Source organism: Miniopterus natalensis, chromosome 4 (genome assembly GCF_054644295.1).
Source record: "Miniopterus natalensis isolate mMinNat1 chromosome 4, mMinNat1.hap1, whole genome shotgun sequence".
NCBI lineage: Eukaryota > Metazoa > Chordata > Mammalia > Chiroptera > Miniopteridae > Miniopterus > Miniopterus natalensis.
In genome coordinates, this window is record NC_142084.1 from 83,110,042 (window position 1) to 83,132,075 (window position 22,034).

At 40.2% G+C, this 22,034-nt stretch overlaps 1 protein-coding gene across 1 annotated transcript; it reads left to right on the plus strand.

Annotated features, from left to right (window-relative positions):
* The first annotated feature begins 255 nt into the window (after window positions 1–255).
* Window positions 256–21,068, plus strand: CNOT8 (CCR4-NOT transcription complex subunit 8). The gene is made up of 7 exons (XM_016213725.2): window positions 256–342; window positions 10,957–11,140; window positions 12,136–12,329; window positions 15,617–15,778; window positions 16,508–16,652; window positions 17,789–17,899; window positions 19,624–21,068. The coding sequence occupies exons 2-7, from the start codon at window positions 11,024–11,026 to the stop codon at window positions 19,771–19,773; spliced, it is 879 nt and encodes a 292-aa protein (XP_016069211.1). The 5' UTR covers window positions 256–342; window positions 10,957–11,023; the 3' UTR covers window positions 19,774–21,068.
* Window positions 21,069–22,034: the final 966 nt, after the last annotated feature.

The following is a 22,034-nucleotide window of genomic DNA, read 5'->3' on the forward strand; positions in this document are numbered from 1 at the left end:
TGCGCGCTTGCTCCCGAGCTCACCGGTTGAGCCGTCACTCACGGAATCGCTGGGGCGCGCAGGAAGGGAGGAGTAGGCCTGACGAGGAACGCGCGCGTCGGGAGTGACGCGCAGGAGCAGGCGAGTTGGGAGGATCGGGTGGGTAGAGTGGTGCCTCCAGGTTGTTTGGTGGGCGGTGCGTAAGGCCGCTCTGGGTATGAGGGCGCCCATCTCACTTGCCCGCCCGATCCTAGGAGCAGATCCGGGGCAGAGGGGAGAGAGCGCCGGGTCAGGGGCCGCAACCGCCGCTCCCGCGGAGTCCGCCCGCCAGCCCGCCAGCCTTCGCGGGCGCCGCCTGTCAGGGTAAGCGGGCCCGCGCTTACCTGAGAGGAACGTGGGGCGAGAGAGTGTGGTAGGCCGTCTGGGCCTGTGGGAGGAAGGGGAGTGGGGCGTGTGGAGAGGCCGGCTGTGTGAGACGAGAAAGGGGCCCACGGAAGAGTAGTACTACAGCCACCACTGCCACGGGACAATATTCTCGTGAGTGTGCCAAGACTTTACAAAGCACCTTAAATATGCTTCATTCTATTTAGCCTCTACTAGAGCCTTCCGAGGTGTATACTATTATTGAACCCATTTTATACTATGGGCAACTGAGGCAGGAGAGGGGTTAGGTAATTTATGCAAAGCTAGTCGGTAGTGTGGCTTCGAATTTAGGTTTGTCTGCCCCTAAGGCCTGTAATTTTAATTGCTTCGCACAAAAAGGGGGAGGGTGGAGGAGGCTGAGGAGGGGAGGGATGGGTGCGAAATGGGTGGGTAATCCCGGACGGGAAGAGAAGGGTGACGGGAGATTGTGTAGGAGCAAGGCCTGGAGTTTGGAACCTTGGTTCTTGTGGCCCCGCGACTTTTCCCTGCCGGAGCTGTTGCTCTTGACGAGCCAACTCGCGCCTGGGCCCCATGAGTGGCTTTATTGCGGTTCAGCTCAGGGCAGTGTCTTCCGACACTTTTGGGGGGAGAGGGGAGTGCGGGGAAGGCGGCGGCGGCGACCACCACCGTCTGTGGTGGTTTATCGACAGGACCCTCTTCCGAGTTGTTGCCATGTCTTCTAACGTGCTTCTGCTTCCTTTTCATCTTATGCATGTGCTGCAAAGCCTTTGTTCAGCGCAAAGAGGGGTGTGTGTGATGTTTATTGTTTTCTTGCACACTTGGGCTTACCACAAAACCAGAAATATCATTCTTTTCCCAGGCTCGCTCTGGGTTGCTTGCGGAGAAAGCTTTCAGGTGGCTGTATCATTAGTTGTTCTTCAGAGCTTTTCTGGGTAAACAAGGAGCTTTGTTTCGGAGTTGTTTTACACTCTAGGGCGTCAGGAACGGTCTGAACAGATGGCACTACAGACCAGCACAGGGCAAGGACCTCAGTCATTCCACGTGCGTGTTTATGAGAGAGAAAGAAGGACCTTTTATTCTTGCACAGCCTAGTGCTGGGAAACAGGTACTAATTAGTGCTTGCCTTCTACTTTCATAGGGAAAGGAGTAGCTCTTGTGGAGTCATTTCAAAGTTAGCCTGTGAGGCAGACATTGCATGTGATCAAACCCATCCTTAAAAATCCCTCAGGAAGTTGCAGAGTTGGAGATGGCAGGCCTGTTTCTCAGAAAATCCAGCAGACTCAGTTTTTCCTTCAGCTTTGAAACTTGTTCTTCTTTCTTTGGTTGTAAACCAGATAAAGTACTTAGGTTACCTTTAGGGACTGTGCTGCACAAAAACAGTATTTGGAGGGCATAGTCTTTCTGCACTGTGAGGTACTCTGTGAGATACAGGCACTGAGAGGCTTAAAAGTAGGACTAACCAAGGGGAACAGGGTGTGGTTCCCACCTTAGGCTCATTCTGGAGCATGTGCTCACTGAATGGAAAGTGGCAGTCAGAATTGCTGGCATTATTTATTATTATTTTAATTTATTATCATTATTCCCCTTTTTGGGTAATATATCCAGTAATGTATGCTAAAGGTAAATGTGCATAATATGATTCCTCTTCAGTTTTTGAGTGGCACTACATTTAGGGGCTTGCAAGCTATTGTCTATTTCCCAGCAGTTTTCCTAGATGAGGGTTTGGTGCAAGTGTGTCTTACATATTTTTGCCAATAGTCTGCTTTTGTGTTCCCCATTTGTCAGGTATGTATAACAGTGGTTAGCTTTTTAACAGTGGTTATCTGTTTGAAAAAACATTCTCTTGGAAATGGAAGTCATGATGCTGCCTTTTTTTTTTTTTTTTTTTTATCCTCACCTGAGGGCATGTTTTCATTGATTTTTAGAGAGAGAGAAACATCAATTGGTTGCCTCCCAACTTGTGAACCAGCCCACAACCTAGGGGTGTGCCCTGACTGGGAACTGAACTCACAATTTTTTGGTGAATGGGACAACGCTCTAACCAACTGAGCCACCCACCCAGGGTATGATGCTGCCTTTTTAAATTAATGTCTCTGAATTTCAGTTTCTTATCTGTAAAATGTAGAGGAAAACATCATTGTAAAAAGTTATGAGGAGTTTTCTCCACTGTTATTTGTAAGCAGAACCCCACATTTAGTATCAATCACCTATATTTTGCGTTATCTCTAAAAGGTAAAGACTCCCTTTTAAAAACCATAGCCACAATATAATGTAACACCAAAAAAGGCGGGGAACCCTCACAAGACCCCAAAACAAAAAAATAAAATCAGCCATTCATTGTTCAGACCTCTAATGGTCTAAAAAAATGTGATAGCTCCCCTCCACCCTCCAACAGTTTATAAAGCAGGATCCAACTAAGGCCTATACATTTAAAAAAAAAAAAAGTTTAATCTTTATTGTTGAAAGTATTACAGATGGCATCTGCCCCCTCCCCCACCCCCATTGGTCCCCTCCAGCCAACTCCTGCCCCTCCCCAAGCCTTCCCCACACTATCTTTGTCCATGGGCTATGCATATAGGCACATAAGTTCTTGATTAATCTCTTCCCGCTCTCCCCCCTTTGATCGGTTGATAGGTCTCCTGAGTCTTTTACTTTTATTTAAAATTTAAATATGTATTTATTGATTTTATTTTATTTTATTATTTTTTAAAAAATATATCTTTATTGATTTCAGAGAGAGGAAAGGAGAGGGGGAGAGAGCGAGAAACATCAAGGATGAGAGAGTCATTGATCGAGCCCACAACCTGGGCATGTGCCCTGACCGGGAATCGAACACTGATCGCCTGGATCCTAGGTCGACGCTCAACCGCTGAGCCACGCCTGGCCGGGCATGTATTTATTGATTTTAGAGGGAGAGAGGAAGGGAGAGAAACATTGATTTGTTGTTCCACTTATTTATACAGTCATTGGTTGCTGCTTGTATGTGCTCTTACCAGAGATTGAGCCTGCAACCTTGGCGTATTGGGATGACGCTTTAACCAACTGAGCCACCCAGCCAGGGGCTAGTCTTTTATTTTTTGCAATTTGTTGAAGATGGGTGGTTCTTTAGACTTACACAGTAGTTTCTGGATTTTGCTGATTGCATTTCTTTTTGTCTTTTTTTTTTTTTTTTAAATATAGATTTATTGTTTCACTTATTTATGCATTCATTTGCTGACTCTTGTATGTGCCCTGAAAAGGGATCGAACCCACAACCTTGGCATATTGGGACGATGCTCCAACAAACTGAGCCACCCTGCCATGGCTGGTGTTACTTAATGTGTCCCTTTGTCCTCTATATTTCCTGTAAATTGATAGTTAAATCTAGAGGTGTGGTCAGATTCAAATTAGGTTTGTTTTGTTTTTTGGCAAAACTACAGTCATGTGCAACGTAACATTTTGGTCACTGGTGGGTCCCATATACTATGGTAGTCCCATAAGATTATAAGGAAAGGGAAAAACCCCTACTACCTAGTGATATCACGGTTGGCCTTATATTGAAGTGAAACACATTACTCATGTGTTTGAGGTGATGCTGCTGTAAACAAACCTGCACTGCCAGTCATATAAAAGTATAGCATATAGCTTTGGCCAGTGTGGCTCAGTTGGTTGGAGGGTCATCCAGTACACAGAAAGGTTGTGGTTCAGTTCCTGTTCAGGGCACATACCAGGGTTCTATCCCTGGTAGGGGCGCTTACGGGAGGCAACCAATTGATGTTTCTCTCTCTCCCTCTCTCTCTCTTGAGTCCTTGGGTGAGGATTAAAAAAGTAAAAAGTATGGCATTTACAATTATGTACAGTACATAATACTTGTTAATTATAATGAACAACTATCTTACTGGTTTATGTACTTAACTATACTATACATTTTACTGTTATTTTAGAGATACCTTTCTACTTATAAAAAAGTTTGCTGTCAAATAGTATGTCGTGTTACACCTGCAACAGCCTCATACATCTGGTGTTGACTGAATCTCTTGATTGCATCCTTTTGTGCTTGATTTATCTTGTGTTGTTTTGTACTGTAATATATTGTGCAGGTTTATAGCCTGGGAGCAATAGGCTATATACCATGTAGCCAGGGGTGAAGTGAGTTATGCCATCTAGGTTTGTGTAAGTGCATTCTGTGGTGATTGCACAATGATGAAATTGCCTAATGCATTTCTCAGATGTATTCTCTCCTTAAGTGGTACATGACTATGTTATAGTGGTGGTGTGTTTTGTCAAGAGGCACATTCCTGATTGTCTCTTTTTGTAATAATAGCCATTATGATTATTTTAAGTTTTATTGAGGTATAATTTGTGTATTATAAAACTTGCCCCCTTTAATGTAGAGTTCAGTGAATTTGGATAAATTTACTGAGTTATGCAAGAGTTTGGGAACATTTTCCATCACCTCAGTAAGATATCTCATGCTCATTTTCTGTTAATCCCCATTCCTGTTCCCATCCCACCTCTGTAGCCTACTTTCTATCTTTATAGATTTTGCCTTTTTTGCTTATTCCATGTAAATACCATTATGATTATTCATTAGGAGTCACAAAATAGTGATGTTCTATCATTTTGTATTCATTTGTTAGCTGTATAACTTCTCTGAAGAGAAATCCTCAGCTATTTGATTGCTTTGAGTACAGTTTATAGTTGGAAGGACAAGATACATTTTGTTTTTAAAAATTTATCTTTAGCCCGGCCGGGCATGGCTCAGTGGTTGAGCATTGACCTAGGATCCAGGCGATTGGGGTTCAATTCCCGGTCAGGGCACATACCCGGGTTGCAGGCTTGATCAGTGACTCTCTCATCATTGATGTTTCTATCTCTCTCTCTCCCTCTCCTTTCCTCTCTCTGAAATTAATAAAGATATATTTTTTAAAAAAATTATCTTTATTGTTGAAAGTATTACAGATATCCCCCTTTTCCACCTATTGATCCCCTCCACCCCACATCTACCCCAGCCCCAGGCCTTCCCTGAACCAGTGTCTGTGTCTGTAGGTTATGCATATAAGCATATAAGTTCTTTGATTAATCTCTCCCCACCCATTCCCCCACCCACTCCTTCCTCTGAGATCTCTGTTCCATGCTTTTATGTCTCTGGACCTGTTTTGTTCCTCAGTCTATTTTGTTTGTTAGATTTCACATATGAGTGAGATCATGTAAAACTGAATCAGGAAGAATCAGAAAACCTGAGTAAGCTAATAACAACTGATGAAATTGAAGCAGTAAAAAAAAAACTCCCAGCAAGCAAAAGCCCTGGTCCAGGCAGCTTCACAGGGAAGCTTTCTAATTCTTCAAGTTGTAAGGTTAGATAGTGTTGACTTTTTCTTTGGAAGATCTATCCAGTGAAGTCAGTGGGGTGTTAAAAGCCCACAACTATGACTATTGCTATTGATCTCTTCCTTAAAGTCCTTACGGTTATTCTTGATATGTCCTTATTTATTGCCATTTTAATTCTTTATGCCTATGTTTCTCTTTCTTTTTATTATTATAGCAGTCCCTTTAACATTTCTTGCAATGCTTCTATTTCTAATTACAGCAGTCCCTTTAACACTTCTTGCAATGCTGGTTTGGTGGTGATAAACTTGGTTAGCCTTTTTTTGTCTGAGAAGCTCTTTATTTCACCATCTATTTTGAATGATAGCTTTGCTGGATAGAGTAGTCTTGGTTTCAGATCCTTGTTTTGCATTACCTTGAATACTTTATGCCATTCCCTTCTGGCCTGTAAAGTTTCTGATGAGAAGTCAGCTGACAGTCTTATGGGGGCTCCTTTGTAGGTAACAGATTGCTTTTCTCTTGCTGCCTTTAAGATTCTCTCTTTGTCTTGCATTCTTTGCATTTTAATTATGGGCATGGTTCTCTTTGGACTCTTCTTGGTTGGTACTCTCAGTGCCTCCTGAATTTGCTTTTTCCGTGACCAGGTTAGGGAAATTTTCTGCCATTATTTCTTCCAACAGGTTCTTTAACCCTTGGTTACTTTTGTCCTCCTCTGGCACACTCCAGTGATGTAAATATTGTTTCATTTCATGTTGTCCCACAGCTCCCTTAAACTGTCCTCCTGTTTTTTAATTGTTTTTTCATTTTGGGTCTCTGATAGAGTGATTTTTTTCTACCCTGTCTTCTAATTCACTGGTCTGATCCTCATCTTCTTCTAATCTGCTGTTTATTCCTTCCAGTGTATTCTTTATTTCTGCTATGCCACTCTTAATTTCCTTCATAGTTTCCTATCTTTTTTAATGCTCTTGAGCATCCTTACAATCAGTATTCTGAACTCTATATCTGATAGATTGCTTATCTCCATTTCATTTAGCTTTTTTTCTGGAGACTTCTCTTGTTCTTTCATTTGGGGCTTGTTTTTTTGTCTTCCCATTTTGGCTGCCTATTTGGGTTTCTTCTAGGTATTAGGTACATCTGCTAGGACTCTCAGTCTTTTTGGAAGGTCTCTGGTGCAGGCCAATGTCAGATGCTGTTTGTGACTGGCCTTGAGTACCCTGTTTGGAGCTATCAACAACCCACAGCTTGAGGTCCCCTCTGTTGGGGCTGGGTGTGTTTGGGCATGACCAAGATGCCCACCAAAGTCTGCTTTTCCAAGGTCCAGGTCCAGAAGCAGATCAGGCAAAAACTCGCAGCACTCTGAAATCTGCCTCTGCCTGCAGGCTGATTAATCTGATTCTCTCTTTTTTTTTCTTTAATATATCTTTATTGATTTCAGAGAGAGGAAAGGAGAGGGAGAGAGAGACAGAAACATCAATGATGAGAGAGTCATTGAGGAGCGAGCCCACAGCCCAGGCATGTGCCCTGATTGGGAATCGAACCTGGATCTCCTGGATCCTAGGTCGATGCTCAACTGCTGAGCCAGGCCAGCGGGGCTGTTATGCGTCTCTTAATGAGCCTCGGGCTGTAGAAACTCCTTGTGGTAGTGTGAGAGGGTTTCCAGCAAGGTGGGGCAATTGCTTCCCCCTCAGGCAAAAGCTGCTTGGAAGGTAAATGCCTCTGCAGTATAGGGGAATGACTCAGCACAGGAGTCCAGATGGGTGCCCTCTGAGCTCTATTTCCAGAGCCCACTACCCTAGATCTCCTCTCACAGCTCCAGTCCACTCTGCGTTCCCCCTGCTGGAGCCCACGGTGAGTGGCTGCACATGAAACTGCGTTGGCTCTTTAAGAGGGTGTCTGCATTTCCAGCTGTCTCTCCCTGGCAGACAGAAACCCGGCTGCTTTTCACAGCCAGATGTTATGTGGGTACCTTCCCAGTTTTGGTGCTCTGAACTGGGAAGCCCAGCCTGGGGTTTAGGCCCAGAGTCCTCAGTGGGAACCCCCCACAGTTGAGATCTCCCTCCACACCTTCAGCTGCTGCCTGTGGGAGCCCTGCCAGCCCTCTTGTGCCTCCGCACTTCCTACCAGTCTCTATGTCATCTCCACTCTTCCTCCTTGGTTATGAGTGCTTTCCAGCTCGTCTTCGGTTGCAATTGATTATTCAGGATGGTTTTTCTGTATTTTAATTGTAATTCCAGTTTGGTCCTGGGAAAGTGGCAGTGTAGCTTCCACTCAGTCTGCTGCCATCTTTTATCTCCAATTTTTAATTTTTTGATGAAATTCTACGCTGCTTTCCATAGTGGCTGCACCAGTCTGCATTCCCACCAGCAGTGTACTTGGGTTCCCTTTTCTCCCCATCCTTGCCAGCACTTGTCATTTGTTGATTTGTTGATGGTGCCATTCTGACAGGTGTAAAGTGATACCTCATTGTGGTTTTAATTTGCATCTGTGATGATTAATGACTTTGAGCATTTTTTCATATGTCTCTTGGCCATCTGTGTGTCTTCTTTGGAGAAGTGTCTGTTTAGGTCCTTTGCCCTTTTTTTTTTTAATATATATATCTTTATTGATTTCAGAGAGAGGAAGGGACAGGGGGAGAGAGAGATAAAAATATCGATGATGAGAGTCATTGATGGACTGCCTCCTGCATGCCCCTGACAGGGGATTGAGCCCACAACCCAAGCATATGCCCTGAGCAGGAATTTAACCTCGATCTCTTGGATCCTAGTTCGGTGCTCAACTGCTGAGCCATGCTCGGCCGAGCCTTTGCCCATTTTTAAATTGGATTGTTTTTCTTCCTTTCAAGTTGTATGAGTTCCTTACATATCTTGGATATTAACCCTTTATCAGATGTGTCATTGGCAAATATATTCTCCCATATAGTGGGCTCCCTTTTGGTTTTGTTGATGGTTTCTTTTGTTGTGCAGAAGCTTTTTATTTTGATGTAACCCCATTTGTTTATTTTCTCCTTTGTTTCTTTGGACAAGATACATTTAAAAAAAAATTGATTCACTAGCATTCTTCACTGGTGACCAATTAAGTTTATTTTCTTAGTTCATTATGAATTCATGGATATAAGCCCCTCTGAAAAGTTTTAATACACTGTAGTAATTATCCATAATGATGTTCATTCTGTCTTTGACCACAGGGAGTCTCTTCAGATTGTTTCTTGAGTTCTTTTAACACAACCATTAGAGTGTCTTATCTGGGGAGTCTGGTTCTAAGGGTTTAGCTTAAATACCTAATTGAACTCTTTTTAAGCCTGCTCTTTGCTGCTTGGAGACCAAAGGCATTTTTTTGCTTGGGTCCCTTATGTTGCTTTTGCTTTTATGGAAACATCTACAGGAGTGATACTCACTTCCCCTAAAGTAATTTACTGTTGTGTTTGAAATAACACCAGAAAGGAAGTGAATTGTTTCAGTTAGGGAAATAAGGAAGCTAAGTGGTACTGATTTAACATTAACGGTCATAGAAATGGTTTAAAGCCCTTTTGCTGGAGAAAACCTTAAGATGGTATTAGAACCTAAAATTCTGAGTCCTGACATTTTCTCAATTGTGATCAGATAGTAAAGTCCATATTCAGTCTGAATTTCTGTGCTTTTCTTATGTTCTTTATTTGTTCATATGCAAACCTTTCATTCATGCCCATTGTGTACAGAATGAAAACGATAAGAATGGATTCTGCCTTTAAGGAGTGTCCACCAATGTTTGTTAGGAAGATACCGCTCTAAAATTTCAGAGTACTTACAGAAAGTCTGCTATGATTTCAGAGAAACACCTTGAAGTGTAAGGTGCCTTAAATAAATGGAGTCTTCAACGGTTGTCGACAAACCAAAATATTAGTTTCTTAGAAGTTTCTCAGAGAAATGATGACACTTGAGAATGCCGGTTTTGTTCTCCAGATTCTTACTGGATCTTGAAAGTAGAAAGCAAATATTTTCCTTTCTCTGTCCTTTGGAAGACAGGGGCATTTTACTGTTTCTAGGAATTTCCCCCTGAGTATATACACTGGCGCCCACTCTTACATTGTGTTGAGGATCCATGTGGTGGGGTCGCCTTTTAAGTAAATGCTCTTATGATAACCTCCTTTTAGTCTTTTTATAACTAAGAATCTCATGTTGAGTTTGCTAAAACAACAGCATTACTCTTAGACTGAACCGTGTTGAGGTTTTTTTTGTTTGTTTTCTACAACTCCAAGCCATTTATTTTTTTCAAAAGCAAAGGGTGCTCACTTTTTCCCATTTAACTATCACATAATGAAAATGTCTCCCAGACATCATCAGAGTCGATTGAAACTCATAACCCCCAAGCTCATTTTTCACCCCATTGCTGGCTGGTCTATTTTCACTTCAACTTAGTGTGTCTGTCCCTCCCTTCCTCCCTCCCTCCCTCCCTTTTTTGTTTAGAGTTTTATCTTGCATAATACTTTCCCCTCCCCAGTTTCCTCCCATAATACCATTCTGATTTTGGTTGAATTATTTATACCTGCTATCTTCTCTATCTTGATTGTTGAATTGCTGCTTGGTTTCTTTACAGTATTACATGTTTAAAATTAGACATTAATAACTCAAATTCATATTTTTCTTGTGGTTGTTAAGGTTGAAATTAGCAAGTGTTTTACCACTTAAATCCCTATTTGCACAAATCTAAAGAGACACTATATTTAGTTAATTGCCTCTACTTCTATTTGAGTTTTGAATTGTAAGGAAAAAGAATTTCCCCTTTTGGGGGGAAAAAAGGGGGAGTCCCATATCTGTATTCATCATATAGGTATAAAGACTTTTAAGTGTGAGAATTTAGGTCCACATTCTTTTAGACTTTCAGAGATCCCAGGTACATTTTAACTGGCTAAAGTGATTCCTTTAGAAATGTTTCCATGATTGATCTCTGAGCAAAGTGCTGTGAAAGTTACAGATATGGGCATATTTTTGGTCACGGGGAACTATTTCAGTCTGTAGGTATTCTGGAGAGAACTGAAAACTGGTTTAGGGTAGTGATTTTACTTGTGTGCTAAAGGGAAGCTTGGGGAAAAGTTTCTTCATGTTTCTTAATAATTTTAGTTTCTTTAGGTTAAAGAACTGTATGTGTGCGTGCATGTGTGTGTGTGTGGTGTAAATAGTATAATAGTCTCAATGTTTTAGCTTAAACTGGTGAAGTGATGATAAAATACTGTTTTGATGCCTTTGTTTTATTGACAGCTTATACTAATGTGTAAATTTATGTGATTGCAAAATGTGTTTTTGTATCTAGATCAGATCAACCATTGGCTTGCCTTCTATCATAGTCAGCTGAAAGTGACTTTTCAAGTTTCTTCAGGATGCCTGCAGCACTTGTGGAGAACAGCCAGGTTATCTGTGAAGTCTGGGCCAGCAATCTAGAAGAAGAGATGAGGAAGATCCGAGAAATTGTGCTCAGTTACAGTTATATTGCCATGGTAAAGAGCTCTACTCTACTCTATTTGACTCACCCTCTGGTATGGACTTTGGGAATTTTTAATGTGAGATTTTGAAATAAATGATTACATTAAAGTGATGGCACATTAAACATGATAGAAGGTTATATTGCTTTATGAAACATCAAGGTAGCCAGTGTGTCTGAGAAGGGCATAACCTCTAGTGGCTTAGATGTTTTGTAATGTTACTCTGTGTTTGAAAGTCTTTAAAGCAGAAGTATGTCAGCCATAGGGCTCATCTTTCTCACAGATATGGTAAATTTATATAGTGTTTAAAACGATTTTAAAAAATTAGTTGATAGCGTTTAAAAATCAAGAGACTTAAATTCTAGATTTTTGCCGTCCCTGGAAAAATTGGGAAGATCTGGCAATATAGGGGCCACATTCCTGCCTGACATCGAGTGGCTGGAGAGGGAGACTGTGTATCATGGTGATGTCAAGGGCCTCTTTTATAGGAGGCATGTAAGCCCCCATAACTCATAACCATTTTCATACCCATTTTGCTTTACTCCTTTACATGAGCTGCTTGGAGTTTGTGACTCCTACTGTAGAGAAGATAGAAGTAAGTCTTTAGCTTGGTATTTAGTATTCTGTATGATCTTGTTCTTTTCACTCAAGCCAAACATGGCTATTTATTATTTTTTCTGAATAGCATTTTCACTTCCCTATTCTGTATTTTTATTCATATATTGGTCTCAACCTAAAATGTTCTTAATTGCCTATATATCTACCTAGAATTAGTCACCTACTTCTATTTACATCCTGCTTAGGCTCTCCAAGTTGTTGTGCAAAGCTGCATGATTTTAGTGTTTCTATAGGTGTCAGTAAGATCAGTATTTTAAGATAGATTTTTCTGCCCAACCTTGGGGTTTGTCACATAACTTTTATAAATTGAGGTAAAAATTTTGTTGGTGAGTGATCAATTCAGCATTCACTATTTTGTGAATCCTTGTGATAAGAGACTTTTTCTTTTCCAGGACACAGAATTTCCAGGTGTTGTGGTGCGACCAATTGGTGAATTTCGTAGTTCCATAGATTACCAGTATCAGCTATTACGGTGCAATGTTGACCTTTTAAAAATTATCCAGCTGGGCCTTACATTCACGAATGAGAAGGGAGAATATCCTTCTGGAATCAACACTTGGCAGTTCAACTTCAAATTCAACCTTACGTAAGTGCCTGAGACACTTCTAAGTGTTTTTCTTGGACCTGCTACATTTTTGCAGGCTGTGATTTCTAACTGAATTTATTAATTTTAAGTTTTGTTTCCACTGAACCCTAGGTAAAAGTGTTGAACAGTCAAACCGAGGATGGAATAAAGAATTTCAGAAAGTAAAGTTCCTCTTAAAGCACTCCTACAAGTCAACAATAAAAAGACAATCCAATTAAAAATGATCAAAAGAGCTGAATAGACATTTCTCTAAAGATGTACAAATGGCTAATAAGCCCATGAAAAGATGCTCACAGTCATGTCAGTAGGGAAATGCAAATCAAAACCACAGTGAGGTGCCACTTCACACCCACTAGGTGATTATAATCAAAAAGACAAAAATGTGGCAAGAAATTAGAATACTCAGACATTGTTATTGGAAATGTAAAATGGTACAGCCTCTTTGGAAAACATTTTGGCTGTTCCTCAACAGGTTAAACATAGAGTTTTACCATATGACCCAGCAATTCCACTCAGGCATATGTTTAAGAGATTTGAAAACATACATACAACCAAAGCCATGTACGTGAGTGTTCATAGCATCATTCATAAAGGCACAAAAGTTGAAGCAATCTAAATATCTGTGAACTGACAAATGGATAAATTAAACAGTGTATATCCATGGAATTGAGTGTTATGGAGCAGTAAAAAGGAATAAAGTACTGATATATACTATACATGGATAAACTTTGAAAACATGCTAAGGGAAAGAAGCCATACACAAAAGGCCACATATATGATTCTATTTATTGAGATGTCCAAAATAGGCACATCTATAGAAACAGAAAATAAATAAATGGTTTCTAGAGCAGTGGGTAGGGAGGTTATGGGATAATGGCGAGTGATTGCTTAATGGGAACAGAGTTTCTTTTTGAGGTGATGAAATGGTTTATAATTGATGGTGGTGGTGGTTGCAAATCTGAGCTTTACTAAAACTGTTGAATTGTATATTTTAAATGTGTGAATTGTTTAGTATGTGAATTATATCTCAATAAAGCTATTTAAAGTCAAGTGAATATCCCAGTTAAAGATATATATTCTCAGATATATATCCCAGTTAAGAGATCGGTGTTTGAAGTTCTGCCATTTCTTCACTGGTTGACTTTAGGACAATTATTTTCCCTTTTGTAACTCAGTTTTCTTATCTATAAAAGAGGGTTATTAGTATCTTTCATAATAAAAATAAGGTATAGAGTAGGTGCTGATCAAAGTTAGTTGAAACTGAAGCCTATCTGGTAGTGGGAAAATTTTGATGTAATTAAAAAAAAAAGTGGTAAAATAAAATTTATTGCTTTGCACTGTTGTGAAACAGACCTCCAGAACTTTTTCATCTTGCAAATCTGAAACTTTATACCTATTAAATAATTCCTGTTTTCTTTTCCCCCTAGCTCTTGGTAACCACCATTCTACTTTCTGTTCAAGTGGAATACTGTAGTATCTCTTGTTTTATGACTGGCTTATTTCATAGTATAAAGCCATCAAAATTTATCCATGCTGTAGCATGTGGCAGGATTTCCTTCCTAAAACTGAATATTACGTTGTATGTATATGCCACATTTTGTTTATCCATTCATCTGTTGATGGACATTTGAGTTGTTTTCACCTCTTGACTATTGTAAAGAACACTATGTGAATATTTGCACATGGATGTGCAAATAACCTCTTTAAGACCCTGCCTGCAGTTCTTTGCATATGTGGCCAGAAATGGGGTTGCTGGGTCCTATGGTAGCCCTGTTTTTCAGTGTTTGAGGAGGATGTAACTTTTACGGGGAAACTGAGGAAAGACTGTTATGTTGCTGATGGTTCTCAGGTGGTGGTAGTGTATTTCTTTTTTCTTTTTTTAAAATGTTTTTATTGATTTTAGGGAGAGAGAGAGAAACATCAGTGAGAGAGAGAAACATTGATTGGCTGCCTCCTGCATGGCCCCCCACTGGGGATCCAGCCTGAAACCCTGGGCATGTGCCCTTGAATGGGAATCTAACTGGGGACCTCTCAGTGTCTGGGACGATGCTCAACCAACTGAGCCACACCAGCCGCGATAGTGTATTTCTTATTATGCTCCAGTTCTTTTTTTTTTTAATCTTCACCCGAGGATACGTTTTCCATTGATTTGAGAGAGAGGAGAGAGAGAGAGAGAGAAAGAAACATAGAAGCGAGAGAAACATGGATTGGCTGCCTCCTGTACTTGCCCCAACCAGGGATCAAACCCAAAACCTGGGTGTGTGCTCTGACCAGTAATCAAACCCACCAACCAACTGAGCCACACTAGACATGGCTAGACTTCAGTTCTTCAGTACTGCTTTGTTTAGGCACCAGGAGCATTTGATAGCTCAGGAATACTTTTTTGACTATTTTCCATGTGTTTTTTGGAGATTTCTTTGAGTTTCAAAGAATAATTTTGGGAGATAATCTCTATCTTTCCTTTAACTGCATTTTTCTAGTTCATTGCCAAAGCCTGTTATTTGTTCCATAATGATAATATGCAAAATAATGTAATATTTTTATTGCAGGGTTTGTGTATGTGTTTAAAATAATGTTTATTTGAGGTAGAATGAAAGATTGTAGTTCAACACCGGTTTTAATTTAATGGGAAATATTAAAACTGTGGTGATTTTCTTTCCAGTTTCCTAAATTTATGTGAAAAACAAAAGAAAGGAAAACAAGGAAACCTAGTGGAAAATGAGTTATTTTCCTACTTTTGTGTCCTGTATATTTCCGTGTTTAAGTTAAGGGATTTAGCCTTACAGTGAAATACTATGCCAGAGTTACAAAGGCTGTGGTATGTCTTAGTATTGACCTGGAAAGATGAGCTGTGATATATAGATGTAAAGATGGAGGTATGTGTATGTGTAGGCAGAGAAAATAGTCTGCAAGGATATATAAACCGAGTTGTTAACAGTTATTTCTATGGGACAGCATTATAAGAACATTAATTTTTAAGAAAATTTCTTCTATTTGAAATATTTTTGTATTGGTTGATTCTTTTTTTCTTTAAACAATGACTGAATGTGGATATTTTATAAGTAGTCCATTTATTTTAAGGGGAAAATCCCATTATTGTATCTGTTACAGATATAAGATCATCTACGTTGCTTGCTTGCTGGAATACTGGAAAAAATGAATTGTTCTGTTCTTAAATTATAAAAGCATTTAATGAAAACTTGTTCTATGATAAGTGTGATAATACTGTTACCCACTACTTCTGTTACATTATCCATCAGCTAAGAAGTCAACACCTTCTTTTTCAGAGAGGACATGTACTCCCAGGATTCCATAGATCTCCTTGCTAACTCAGGACTGCAATTTCAGAAGCATGAAGAGGAAGGGATCGACACATTGCACTTTGCAGAGCTGCTTATGACATCAGGGGTGGTTCTCTGTGACAATGTCAAATGGCTTTCATTTCACAGGTCAGCTCCAGAAAATGTGTATTTCTTGATTTGGGAGCAGGGAATAGAATTCTTGTTATTTTTGAAGTCCTCTTGGGTCTCTTCTGTCGGTAGTTATGAAGTTGAAATGGAAACTGTTACTCACGTTTGTTTTTCAAAAACACTTTGGAGCTCATATTGGTTTGTTACACAGTATTGGGCTATGTCATGTGGCTGTCAGTGAGTGTATTAAATGGTTGGCCTTGAGTTATCTATGTACTTGAAAGCCAGATTCTCCTAGGAGATGTTATTTTACCTTTTCAGTACTTCTGATTTTTTAAAAATTCTTTTTTATTTATTTATTTTAGAGAGAAGAAGGGAGGGAGGGAGGGGAAAGAGAGAGAGAAACGTAGATTTGTTTTTCCACTTATTTATGCATTTATTGGTTGATTCTTTTATGTGTCCTGACTGGGGATTGAACCCTCAACCTTGACATATTGGGACAATGCTCCAGCTGACTGAGCTACCCGGCCAGGGCCAGTACTTCTGAATTTTTGATGAATAAAACCCACATTTGTGAACCCTTGGCCCTTGGATTAATGTTTTCTTACATATCTTCCACATTAGTCTATGTTGTTTTTTAATGGGAAGTTCAGATTACAGTAGGATAAACTACTTTGGAAGACTGAAAGGTAACATCATAAACTTTGAGAAATAAAGTGGTTGAACACTGGGGCTTTTTTACCTTAGTACCTCCTTCTCTCATTGTAGTGGCTATGATTTTGGCTACATGGTAAAATTACTTACGGATTCTCGTTTGCCAGAAGAGGAACATGAGTTCTTTCATATTCTGAACCTTTTCTTCCCATCCATTTATGATGTGAAATACCTGATGAAGAGTTGCAAAAATCTTAAGGTACAATATTTTTCTTAATACTAGTAACAACAGCAAAAAAAGTCAAAAAAGCAGACATGTCATTTTGCTTTGTTGTTTTGTTCAGCATGCATTCTTGAGTGCCTACTAAGTGCCAATATTGTGCTAGACAGGTTGTATATAAAGCTGATTGGCACAGGAATTTGTGTGATAACTGTCTTTAACCTGGGCATGAAGGGAAACCTCTACTTCTCTCATCATAAGGCTTTCTTCACTTAAGGTCCTTGAACCTAGTGAAATCATTGGTAACATGAGTTGTATGTGCAGTTTGTCAGGAATGGGGTCTATAGTGTTCCAGACTCAGATCAGAGGAATTCTTAACCCTAGACCAGCAATTTTCAACCGGTGTGCCACAGGAATTTTTAAAACATGCAATACCTGACTGTTTAGTTAGGGGCACTGATATCTTTTCCCTTAGATTGTCAAATAAAAAAATGACAGCAGCCAACACAATAGCTATCCAGTGTGAATGCCCTGTCTTGAACCATAAATATATATAGGTCATTTAATAGAGTTGCATCTTATTGGTCATGTCACATAATAAGGTTGCATCTGATTAATTCTTGGTACTAGATATTCTTACATACAAGTATAGGCACCTGATTTTTGAAAAAGTCACTTTGAAGCAAAAAGGGTAGATAATTACTATTACTATTTTTTTTGGTAAAGTAATCAAAATTATATTTTTTGTCAGATGCACAAAAAATATATTTCTTGGTGTGCTGCATAATTTTAGTAGTTTATGTGTGCCAGGAGATGTAAAAGGTTGTAAGTTGCTGCCCTAAACAGTTTAAGAACTCACTACCCTAATAAATTATTGACGTGAGAGGTTTGCTGTCTTGAATTAGATTGGCATTTCCTATTTCTTAAACCTTATTTTACAGCAGTTAGGATTTTACGGGGCAGAGATCTGACAAAATTAACGATAAAGACAAGAAAGGAGCGAAAAGTAGAATATAACACAGTATATCATTTGGAGTGCCCTGGGTAAGGCCTGTTAAATAAATGGCCTGTTTCCACTCCTCATCACCAAAAGTAAACTGAAGAATGAACTTAGTTGACTCTAGTAGGGGAGTGTTAGGTCTGTAATATTATTTTTGTTTTCCTTACATCTCCAGGGAGGTCTTCAGGAAGTTGCTGATCAGTTGGATTTGCAGAGAATTGGAAGGCAGCATCAGGCAGGCTCAGACTCGCTGCTGACGGGAATGGCATTCTTCAGGATGAAAGAGGTAAGGCTAAGGGGATGGATGGCCTTTGTGGGCTGAAGTTTGTTGAAAATTTATAGTTTCTGTTGGAAGTTGATGGCTGCATTGAAAGTAGTTTTTGTTGTTGTTACGATGTTCTATGTATTAAATATAGTTTGGGAAGCAAAGCAGCATTCTGAAATGGAGGCCACTCAGCACGCCCACGTCTGGAAGTGTATTTGGTGTTCCTAGCAGCTCCAACTGTTACAGTTATTTTTCTTCTGGTTTCTATGATGTGAACACATTCGTTAGACCACCCACTTACCCCATAGCTAACATAATCGGCAGCTTTCTCTCTAAGGTCAGAACAAGACAAGGTGTCCACTCTCGCCACTTGTACTGGAGGTTCTGGTCAGAGCAGTCAGGCAAGAAAAGGAAATTGAAGGCATGAGGATGAAAAGAGGATGAAAGCTGTCACTGTTTGCAGATAACACGGTGTTATCTGTGGAAACCTTGAAGACGCCACCAAAAGCTGTTAGAGCTAATAAACTCAGTGCAGTTACAGGGTGTCAGCCCTGGCTGGGTAGCTCAGTTGGTTAGAGCGTCGTCATAATACACCAAGGTTGTGAGCTCAGTACCCAGTCAGGGCACATCTAAGAAGCAACCAATAAATGCATAAATAAGTGGAACAGCAAACTGATGTGTCTCTACCCTCCCACCCCCACCTATCACTCCCTTCCTTCCTCTCTAAAAATCAATTAAAAAAACATTGCAGGATACAAAACCAATTTACAGAATTCTGTATCAGAAAGAAAAATTAAGAAGACAATCCCATTTATAATTGCATCGAAAAGAAAAAATTAATAAATTACCTTGGAGTAAATTTAACCAAAGACCTGTATATTGAACACTGTAGGATACTGATGAAGGAAATTGAAGATAACACAAATGAGTGGAAAATATTATGTGCTCATGGATTGGAAGAATTAATATTGTTAAAATGTCATACTACCCAAAGCAATCTACAAATTCAGTGCAATCCCTATAAAATTCCAATGGCATTTTTCACGAAATAGAGCAGACAATCTTAAAATTTGTATGGAACCACAAGACTCCAAATAGAACAATTCTGAGAAAGAACAAAGCTGACAGCACTATTCTTCCTTATTTTGCCTCCTGAACTACTTTTGGCAGTGTCTGGAGACATTTTTGGTTGTCCCATCCTGGTGTTAGGGCTTGAGGGGCAGTGTGCTACTCGCCAGGGATGCTGATAATTGTCCTACAATACATTGGACAAGCCACCCCACCCCAGCAGAGTTATCCTGCCCAGTAGTGCCAGGGTTGAAATAGCACCCTGTTTTGAGCACTTAATGCCCATTATCTCCCTCATGACAACCTACATAATATTACTCTGTCTTATAGATAGGGAACAGTGGCATAAGGAGAGTCAAAGTGACTTCCCTAAGGTCACACAGTGAGTCAGTCTGTAGAGCCCAAGCTCTTAACCACTGCACTGCCTGTTAAAGAGAAGGGATGAAATGGGACATTTGTACTAAACAGCAGCAGCATCACAGGAATCTTGGCAGTAAAGGAACTCATGGAAAATAGAAGTCTGTTCAGAAGGGAGCATGAAAAGGTTTGGAGCCTTTCTTTATGGAATTTATTTCTAGTTGGCTAGATTTTCAGGGCTCAGAGAGAGCTGGGAAGTGCTGATGTGGTGTTGAGACTTGACGTGATTCTTACTACAGGTTCTCTGTCCCATTCTGCAGTTGTTTTTTGAGGACAGTATTGACGATGCCAAGTACTGTGGGCGGCTCTATGGCCTGGGCACAGGAGTGGCCCAGAAGCAGAATGAGGATGTGGACTCTGCCCAGGAGAAGATGAGCATCCTGGCGATCATCAACAACATGCAGCAGTGATGGCGGCGAGGCTCTGCCGGCGGCCCGCCCGAGCGGTGCTTACGGTGCTGTGTACACTTCCTCGTCAAGAGAAGCCTCTTTTGAGCAAACTGTACTTACCATCTGCATTGAGCAGAAAGACTTGTTTTACTGAAGACAAAGAGGTCTTTTAGATCCAGAAGAGGGGAGTTTGGTCTGAATTTGTAAACAAGTCTTACCTACTCCTCTTCCCCAGGCCTCTTCTCCAGTTGCCTCCTGCCACCAGCATCCATGGGTCATTTGACACCTTTTTAAATATACAGGATGAGTGACAAACAAACTAGTAAAGTGTATATAACTCTTACCTGTTGTCATTCTTTTTCTTTTAAATTTGTTGCTAATCTCTGAGCATGAAGACTTCTTGCTATTATTCTCAGCTGAGCTGAGGGCTTCCAGGGAAAGTGGAACAAAATGGTATTCTTGTTAAGTGTGGGTGGTAGGTGTTGAGTCTTTTCCTTCCCTTTTTTTGGATCCTTCTCGAGGACATTTGCTTTCCTCATGGAAATGAATTACATGCTCAGTGCTGAACTTTGAAGACCAGATAATGAAAACTTCTCTTAAAAAAATAAAATTCTACTGAAGCTGTCTACTCTTTATTCATGAGGAAGCCATCGGAGTGGGCATAGAGTTAACCATTTAAGTGTCTTTATGTCCTATCGTGCCACTGAGATTTGCTGTCACATGCACATCATCTGAAATTTTACGTTTTCATATAATAAGATAATGGATTTGATTCTGAAGGAAATTAGTTAAGATCAGATTTTTGGATCATAAGTCTTGTGGTTTCAGATGGTTATTTGTATTCCCCCACCTCTTTTTTGTTTTCCCTTTTCCTTTCAGCAAACCTGAGGAGTTAGGGAGATGGATTGATGTGAGTACCAGGAGTGTGAGTCTTTAAAAAGTTGTGGTGGTTCATATAAACTGGGCAGGAATCTGGTTTATAGAGTTCTCTTGGAGTAATATCTCACAACTGGGGTAGAAAGCTCAGGACTGATCCCCCCCCCCCGAAACTAGTCATTTAAAAAGTACACTGTTTTTGTTTGTTTTTTTTGAATGAGTACAGTATGGACAATTTTGAAAAACCCAAAAACCCATTTGCTATGGTGGAAATGAAAACTAGTAACTCACTGAAGTGGAGGAATAGTCCCTGCATTTTAAAAGCTTATAGAAAAAATTTGAAATGATTCAAAATGTCAAGTATTATAAGCTGGTATTTAAGATGCTTGTAAATATATTTATGTTTTTAATTTTGTATAATAAAGATTTCTTTTTAACTACTTGCATGCAGATTTGGTCTTTCATAGCTATGAATTTCTGGCTCTGGAAATGGATGCTTGCTGTTGGTAACAGAAGCATCTTGTCTATCCCCAAACTCTTGCCTCCATTTCCCACAAGGTGGCTTGCATACAAAACGTCTCACTTTGAAGGAAGCTTTTAATGAGCAGCTATGTAAATGGAGCACTTCATACTCATCGCTGATTATGGGGTCTTACTTGAAAACCAGTCTTAACTCTTGTTTCCTGGGGCCACTCTTATATATGATAAATTAGCTTGTTAATTAGTGGAATTCTTTTATACAAATTGAACTGATATCCTCAGAACTTTGTTTCTGACCCTTCCTATTGGCACAAATTGTGGGTTTTAAGATGTCAGGTACAGAAGCAGACCTAGGATTTTGACTGGGATATTCACATATAGGATGGGAGGTATTTATCAGTAAGATTTGCGGTAGAAGCAGCATAGTTCGATGGTTTTTAGCCAAGGTGCTTTGGTATGCTGATGACGGAACTCTGCACAGACCTTCCTCATTTGGATTAAAATAATAATTATCTTTGCCACAACTGAGGAAAAGACTGACTTGTCAGGAAAAATGTTGAGATGAAGGGTTGAGGAATTCTGTGTTGAGTGGGGGTCTGTGGGGGGTGTGTGTGTGTGTGGAGAGAGAATGTGTAGGGCTGTGTGAGTGGTTTGTGTGTGTAGACAATGTGTAGGGCTGTGTGAGTGGTTGTGTGTGTGTGTAGAGAATGTGTAGGGCTGTGTGAGTGGTTGTGTCTGTGTGTGTGTGGAGAGAGAGAATGTGTAGGGCTGTGTGAGTGGTTATGCTCGGAAAGGGATGCTCCTGAAGAGTAACCAGGAGCATGCTAGCTGGGTGTGACTCTCCCCCTCCACATATAAGGCCAAATGTTCTTGAATTCGTGTTCTGCTAACCCATTAAGGTTGAATACCAATCACAAGCCTAGCTG

What these genes read in the sequence shown, in the direction of transcription:
- CNOT8 (XM_016213725.2), top strand. Translation starts at nt 11,024, where the DNA reads ATGCCTGCAGCACTTGTGGAGAACAGCCAGGTTATCTGTGAAGTCTGG. An exon ending in GTTACAGTTATATTGCCATG is followed by an intron (nt 11,141 to 12,135) that starts GTAAAGAGCTCT and finishes TTTCTTTTCCAG; the next exon opens with GACACAGAATTTCCAGGTGT. An exon ending in AGAGTTGCAAAAATCTTAAG is followed by an intron (nt 16,653 to 17,788) that starts GTACAATATTTT and finishes TTACATCTCCAG; the next exon opens with GGAGGTCTTCAGGAAGTTGC.